This window comes from Brassica oleracea, chromosome C8, assembly GCF_000695525.1.
Source record: "Brassica oleracea var. oleracea cultivar TO1000 chromosome C8, BOL, whole genome shotgun sequence".
NCBI classification, from domain to species: Eukaryota; Viridiplantae; Streptophyta; class Magnoliopsida; order Brassicales; family Brassicaceae; genus Brassica; species Brassica oleracea.
The window spans coordinates 14,944,350-14,952,309 of record NC_027755.1 but is presented as its reverse complement, the minus strand read 5'-3'; the positions used below and the strand labels follow the sequence as shown (position 1 = coordinate 14,952,309).

At 41.4% G+C, this 7,960-nt stretch overlaps 2 protein-coding genes across 4 annotated transcripts; both read left to right on the top strand.

Moving 5' to 3' along the window:
- Positions 1-3,781: 3,781 nt before the first annotated feature.
- LOC106312001 (uncharacterized protein At3g60930, chloroplastic-like) lies at positions 3,782-7,949 on the top strand. Of its 3 annotated transcripts, none has more exons than XM_013749368.1 (4): positions 3,782-4,522; positions 4,647-6,863; positions 6,935-7,069; positions 7,162-7,949. In XM_013749368.1, the coding sequence occupies exons 2-4, from the start codon at positions 6,317-6,319 to the stop codon at positions 7,311-7,313; spliced, it is 834 nt and encodes a 277-aa protein (XP_013604822.1). In that variant the 5' UTR covers positions 3,782-4,522; positions 4,647-6,316; the 3' UTR covers positions 7,314-7,949. The 3 variants fall into 3 exon arrangements, with proteins under 3 accessions (XP_013604822.1, XP_013604821.1, XP_013604820.1); XM_013749367.1 differs by having other exon boundaries at positions 3,782-5,907; positions 5,992-6,863; XM_013749366.1 differs by having other exon boundaries at positions 3,782-6,863.
- LOC106308733 (phytochrome D) lies at positions 3,900-4,745 on the top strand. The gene is made up of 3 exons (XM_013745860.1): positions 3,900-3,930; positions 4,050-4,522; positions 4,647-4,745. The coding sequence occupies exons 1-3, from the start codon at positions 3,900-3,902 to the stop codon at positions 4,743-4,745; spliced, it is 603 nt and encodes a 200-aa protein (XP_013601314.1).
- Positions 7,950-7,960: the final 11 nt, after the last annotated feature.

Sequence of the window (7,960 nt, the reverse complement as noted above, 5' to 3'; positions counted from 1 at the left end):
TATATATATATATATATGAATATATTTTAAATTAACTAATGAAAAGATAAACTCAAACAATCCATATCAAAACAAAAATATCATATCTATATATTTCAATGATTATCAATATCATAGCTAACATATGATTTAAAAAGATATTTTTCTAGAAAGAAAATCTCAAACAAACGTAAATAACATAGATAGTCTCTCTTGTATAGTCCCATAAGTTCATGGCTAGTTTCGAAAGTTCTCCAAGCTCTGATGGGATAACACCACTTAAACCATTGCTAGACAGATCTAAAACCATACATATAATCAACTATTCCTCTACTGAACTCAGATTCTTCAGTGTAAAAATCATACCTTTGATTTGCTACAAACTGGATTTCTGCAAGTAGGCTTAAGAAGGTGACATGTGCACATCATCATCTTCTCGCTGAAACCTCCGTTGTTAGCTCATCATATGAACCATTCTCAGATCGATGATGGTGAGAACAGTTTGAATTCATTCTCTTCCCATCTCAGTTACGTTTCTTCTGTCGTAAAAGATGAATCATCTCTTTAGGTGGTATTTGATTCTATTGAATTTGAAGGGTAAATGATAGTTTTTAATATCCAAAATAACTTTTGATGAATCTCATTGATGAAATCCATATTTTCCAATAAGGGATGATTTAATAAGATTTTTATAAATGCTATATCCAATAAGAGAGAATTTGTAAAACTTTTTATAAATACCTTGTCCAATAAGGGAGGATTTGGCAAAAACCTAAAATTTTGTGAAATCCCTATTCCAATAAGCCCCACTAAATAGAATTGGGTCTTTCTCGCTCCTCGTGAACTCTCTCTCGAATCAGTTTTCCTCGTTTGCTCTTCCTTAGTCCGTTGCTATCTCCGTTTTGCTTGCGTTTGTGTCTCTAGAGAAGCCTCCGGTGTGTCCTTCTCTGGAGAGGAGGTTCAACACCGAGGTGGTGTGGTTTCTCACGTCAGGGGTCGGTTCTTAGGGTTTTGAGTAGGCGAAGCTGGAGGAGGTAGTCAGGCTCAGTGGGTCTGGGTTGTTGATTTTACGGTCTGCTCTCATAGTCTTCTTGCGTGGTGTTGGTTTAATGGTGTCTTGGGTCAGCCTCGGTGTCGTGGTGTCCTCATTCAGATTAAATCTATTCCATGGAGACCTCAGAGGTTTGGGTTAACTCGACGGCACGTATTTAGCCTTTGGATCCGGTGTGTGCTGGATCTAGAAGTGTTGACGTGTGGTGTGTTGCATCGGTGTCGTCTATGGTTATGTCACTGCATTATTTTCAATCCGCGATTCATTTGGTCATCCTCTTTCTGGTTCTAGGTTTGAGGTTCATTGTTGAGACTTGTCGATTGGTCTCTTTGGTTTGTACTATGTGGTTCTCAGTTATTAAGTTGGTCTGTTGTCACTGGTCCAACGGATAGATCTTATATAGTTCACCGTTCTTCGGTTCTTGAAGACGGCGTGTGGGGTTGCAGTTTGTCATCTGTCGTCATGAGCCCTCGGTGACTCCAAACGGCGTAGCAGCTATCCATGTTTCATGAGCGTCTCTTGATAATTATGGTAATGTTTCTCATTTATTATATGCATGTCTTTTGAGTACGTTGGATTCTTGAGGCAGCCGCTATCTCGAACACGGTTTTCTGCATCCGCCGTTGGTGTTTGCTGTCGACTTTGTCACTAATGCCACTGGGCGGGTTTTGGCGGTGGAGCAGAGTGTGTATAGCTGGATTGTAGATGTTTCCTTTGGGTAAGCATTACCATTCTCTTCTCTATTTTCGCCTCGAGCTTAAGCGATAGTGGAAGTTACAAGTGTTGACAAGTCCATCGGAAATCAACTACTCTGGAAACGTTATGAGAAGACCTCGAAATCCTAGGAAATGAGGAGAATCTCTCATTCTTGTGGTTTCGTTAAGGGTAGAGAATTGTAACCAATGCTCAAAGAAATAGAATCTTGTATAGTGGAACGCGTCTGGACATGGATTAAGCGAAACTAGATTAGGAAATTATTGACTTGGGTGCTTTTGTTCGAATCAGACTTGTAACTGAAACCTTATTCCCGATTTCAGGTAGATTTTATAAAAATTCTTTAAAAAAAGATAATATATCGTTAGTAGGCAAATGTTTAGTGATGCATAAGCATATGGCCACGTTGGTTGAGCTTTTGGATGGTTAAACTGTAATGATTTTTTCCCTTGCGCTTCCACTCTATAACTTTGAGTTAGAGCATCTCCAAAATGATTCTCTATTTTAGAGTTTCTAAAACTCTATATTTGAAGTTTTAGAGAGTTTTTTTTTTCCAAAAGCCAAACTCCAAATTTAACTTCAAAATTATTTGTAATTTACACTATGATTTTTATATTTGTCCTAATTAATATAAATCCATAAAACTTTTATAAATAACTAGCACATATATAAAAATATTACAGTAATATTAATTAATAAAATCTTACAGTAATATTAATTAATAAAATCTTACACTAAAATATAAAATTATAAATAGAAATAAATAATTAAATATTAAAATACAAGCTAAATACCAAATTATTCCATAAAATTATTTCCGTAATGCTCCATCTCCGATTACACAAAAAAATTTTGAACAATAATTTAGAAGTTCTGGAGCAGATTTACTAGACTATTAGTGTTGTTGTAATATTTAAATTTTCGTAATAGTTATGTTTTCATGTATCTTTTAAAAATATTTTTATTAAATTTCTTTTGTAATATTCTTGTTATCTAATGCTAGTTTTAAAATATCATTAATCTTATTTTATTTTATTTTTAAATTTTATGTGTAAAATTTTAATTTATAAAATTAAATCTGAATATTTATGATATATATAAGTTTTAAAGATTAAAATGATAAATGAGAAAATACTTAAGAATCATAAATATGATGTATAATTAATTATAAGGACCAAAATGCAAATAAAAGATGAAACTTCAAATTTAGAGTTTTATTACTCAAAACTCTAAATTTGAAGTTTTGAAATTCATTTTTGAAGAGCAAAAAACTCTATATTTGAAATTATCGAGTTTCTTTACGGAGATGCTATTAATATAAATACATCACCCTTTCAATTTCCACACCCTATAGCCCACGTATCACGGGCCCATAAGCCACATATATGACCTCTCTATCATTTCATGCGCCATGCGCCCCCAATTGTCGGAATAATGACACACACCTCCACGTGATCTCGGCGGTCCCTCGAGAAACATAACGAAAATTTTGGATTACTAGATTCTGAGGGCTGATATATTTTTTTTGTTTTAATTTTTTTTTAAAAATTTAATTTTTATATTTATGTTTAATATTAATTTAATTTGCATAACAATATAAAATATGTGAAATTGCATAACTAACAGTTGTGCTATACGCATTTCATAAATTAATTTTAAACTTTATTCCTAAAGTTTACAAAATATTATATTTTCTTAGTCGTTATCTAATTATAACTGTTATAATTATTGACAAAAAAATTACGTAGTTTTTTTAATAAAAATATATAACAATTTTACGTAAAGAAGATAGAAAGGTAACTACTTATGTTAACTAATCTGTAAGAAGAAAGATAAATTAATGATTATATTATTGAAATATATTATTTAAATATTAAACATGGTTAGAGTTGTGATATATTTAGATGCAATTATAAGAGATTTGGATATTATTATTATTATTATTATTATTATTTGTTGGCAGCTGATTTGGTTATTTTTTAAGTAGGTCACATGGAGAAAAAAATTGTTAGATGAATCATTTATCAATTGGTCAGGATCTTGATTTAATAGAATAGATATAGATTGATAACACTGGAGTTTATTTTAAAGACCGTAATAAACAAGGGGTCAAATCAAGCAAAGAAAACAAGAGCAACACTTCCTAAATAATAACATGGTCACCGGTGGCGGTGGCGAAACCGACCGTAAGGTTCGAAATGAAGATGCAGCTTCGTCAGGCCGTCGCGGAGAACATTCTCACCCCCTAACGTCAAACAATCACGCCGTTACAGAGTCCGTGACCGTTAGCAAAGCTGGACAACAGTACACTCCGTCGTCTTGGAGCAATCGGGAGAGTCCGGCAAGTCGTTCGAGTACTCCCACTCCGTCAAAGCGACGACGTATAGTTCCTCCGTACCGGAACAGCAAATCACAGCTTATCTCTCGCGAATCCAACGCGTCGGCTGCTTAATCGCCGTCGACGATTCCACCTTCGCCATCATCGGCTACAGAGAAAATGCGCGGGAAACGCTAGGGCTAATATCTCCATCCGTTCCAAGCATCGACGACGACAAGGCAGAGACTCTCACGATCGACACGGACCTCCGATGCCGCTTCAGGCCATCAAGCATCGTCCTCCTCGAACGAGCCTTCGTGGCGCAGCGTGAAATCACGCTCCTGATTCCTCTATGGATCCACTCCAAGAACACTCGCAAGCCTTTCTTTCAAACCGAAGACCCGGCGCTCTCAATGGCTGGAGCAGTCCAATCTCGGAAGCTCGCTTGTCTTATGACTCTGGTTCGGGAATTGATATACAACGAATATGAAGAAACCGTTGATAGGGCTTCAATTCTTTCTAGTCTAAATTTTCCCTTGTTCATAACTCTAACATGATAGTGTGTTGCATTTACCAATTGTGCAGGGGACGAAGGAAAGAATGGAATGTAGAGGTCAAGCTGAAAACTTTTGGTCCCGAGGGAAAGCCGTGTTTGTCGTCATGCTCAAGCAAGGACTATTTTAACAAAATTGTTATGGACAAGTTCAACAACATACTACAAGGCCCATCATCCATTTGATCCCTCCTCCAATCTTTGCTGCCTGGAATGGAACACTGCGATGGAAAATCTCACAGGCTGGCTGGCCTCGCAGCCAAGTGATTGGTCAATTGCTTGTCAGGGATTGTTTTTCTTAATGCGATTGGCGGCTAAGACACTGATTAATTCCCTTTCCCGTTAAGAGGCAAATCCTTTCAGGCTCTCCTGACTTTGTGTCAGCCCTGGTGGTTGTTTGAACCCAGACTGTCTAGTAAAGAGAAATGACGAGTTCTCGGTGGGTCAAGACAAAGACGTGTTTTATTAGATCAATGAGTCGAAACAGTTTTGCAAAAGGGGGAGAGAACAAAGGAATTAGTCCAGCGAAAGCTACTTCGTCGGACCGTACAAGTCGGCGAGAAGTAAGATATGAAACCCTAGATCTAGCCGAAAGTGAGTGTAGTCGTTTGCGGATCCCCCCATTGTTGCCTTTCCACCTTCTTTTATAGACACGTGCTCGTTAACCTAATCTTCCTTATCCTGGTGGGCCTCGTCCTGGTGGGCCTCCTCGAGGATTGGGCCGAGGTGTCGGGCCGCTACCTCGAGTCGTCGAGCCGACAACGTAAGGTTGCTCGCCTCGCTGGTCGGAAGCAGTCTAAAGCCGAGCCGATCACTGGCTCGCGAGTCGACGAGCCGAATCTCTTTATTGTGATCATGTGTCTGGATAATTATCTTGTGGGCCTTTTGGGAGGGCTAGCCCATACCCAACAGTAAGTCCCCCTAGTTCGCAGGTGAGTAACCGGCTCAGCGAATTTGAAAGTAGGGTTTGCAAGACAATTGTTCCAGGTTTGTGATCTCACTAGACTCCTCGACTATGTGAGCAACTCGTCTGTTCGCACTTCGTGATCTGACCGATTTGATTTGGACCGGCGGTTTCCTTTGGTTTTGATTACGACTGTTGGTCTCGATCTAAACCGGTCTTGGTTTTCCTCGAGAAGTTGAAACGTCGCGAGACGTGGTGAGCTTCACGCGCCTAAATAGACCCGTCTAGGCCCATCTAGGTCTAATGATGACGCCTCGGGGTGCGATGAATTCCTTCCCTTATAAATACCCATCTCGCGTCTCATTTTCTCCACTCTTCATCCGGTTCAGGTACTTTCTCTCTCTTTCTCTCCGCTTCTCTCTCTAGCTTTGTAGTCTTAGTCTTTTGAGAATGTCGTCGGGCGGTGGCAGTAGGCTTTCCAGAGATCAGAAAGGGAAGGCGGTGGCGAGAGCGACCGAATCGAGTCCTGCACATGTCGTCGAGTCGAACTCTCCTTCTGATTTCGAGACGATTCATCGTGAAGCCATGATGGATACAAAAAATAAGGATACGCCTCAGCGAGTCCTTGTTTCTGAGTCAACACGTCAACTCCGCGAGGAGAGAGAGGCTGCAACGTTAATTGCGAGAGATGGTCAAGGTGGGGCGAGTGAAGGATAGACTTCTCTCCCTGACTTCGTTCCGTATTGTTATCATCCCGGGGGGATTTTCGAGGACCTCCCGGCTTTGGCGCCGGAACTGATGCGTTCTCCTATCGTGGAAGGACAAATGTGGGGGAACGTCGAGGAGACTCGTTCGACTCCTAGCAGCGTGAAAGTTCTGCTGAGAGAGTGCGGAGGAGTCGGAGTGACTTTCTTAATCCCGACGAAAACCCAGAGGCCGTGGTCCCCTCCATTGGGATTTCAGTGTGTATATGAGTCATACTTTCAGAACGAGACCAAGCTCTGGTTTCCAATTCCTCGACTCGTCACATCTTATGCGAGACGTCGTGACGCAGCGATGAGCCAGTTCTTGAATGGTGCGTTCCGTATTTCGGTAGCGTTGATGGTGGCGGCAGCAAAGATCAATGTCTCGATGAGCGTGTGGACTCTTGAAGAGCTGACCTACGTTAAGTCGATGGGGGATGGATTGTACTCGATTCAGATGAGGCCTAACTACAATGTGATTGTCGACCACCCCAGTAGGACGAACAATTGGCAGCGCTTCTATTTTTATGTCAAGTGTGATGGTTTTGCCTTCGAGGAGCCGCCCGATGATTCCTTTCGATTTTTATGGAATCATGAACTCGGTAGAGTGTTATTGATAGCTTATCAATTGTTTCTTTCTTTCATTTCCTGACGAGTCCTTGTTTGATTGCAGTCGATCACCCAGATTCGGCCTCCTATCCCGAAGAGTTCATTGCTAAAGCTCATGTCGTCGCGTCGCTTGCTCAAGTAAGTTGGAAAGACATCACCGTTGAAAGGATTCGAAGAGCCGTCGACAGGATCTCGAAGAGTAAGTTCTCTTAACACGATTGTATATTTTTCCTGGCTCGCGTCTGTTCGCTCGAGACTCTCATTTGGATTTGACTCGTCGATCTTTTCCAGGGGACTGTAGATCTGATTTACCGCCTTTGATTACCGGCAACAGGCGGCGATTTTCAATATTCACTCGTGCAGAGCTGAATGTGATCAACGCAGCTAGAGAGATGAAGGAACTTCCGGACTTGAGCGCACTAATCAAGAAGAAGCTGAGGTGAGCGAAAAAGACGTCTTCTGCGACTCCTATTGAGACGACTCCTGGTGAGACGACTCCTTCCGGGCCTCCCCCTCTCGCTGTTTCCCAGGGACCATCTGTAGACCCAGCTAATATCGAGTCCTCGAGGGAAGACCTCGTGCAGTCTTATGAACGAGAGACTGCTGAACCGTCGGTGACAAATGGTAACAAGAAGAAAAGGTCCGCTCCTGATTCCTCTGCTTCTGTCGACGCCCGCGCGAGGACGGGGTCTGACGAACCTCCGAAGAAGAAGAAGAAGAAGGAGAAGAAAAAGAGGAAGAAGTCTATTGAGGGGCAGTCGGAACCTGTCGGGGACGCTGTGGGTCACGAACCTGTTGTTCATGAGGGCTCTTCTCGGGATGCTGCAACTCGAGATGTCGTTGAGTCGAGCAGTTCCCCGAACGTTCTGCTAGAAGAAGAAGAAACTTTCCCGTGGGCGTGACGCATCCGCTTCTGCTGCAAAGACTCCTTCGGTGGCGCCTCCGACGACCACATGGGGTGGTTCAGGCTCGGAGGAACGTCGAATCAAATTCCGCGATCGCGTGGAATTCAAGTATGACGGCGACACTCCACTTGCTTACTTTGGGAACCGAAATTCACACCGTCGAGTTTTGTTAATCGGAGGAAAGC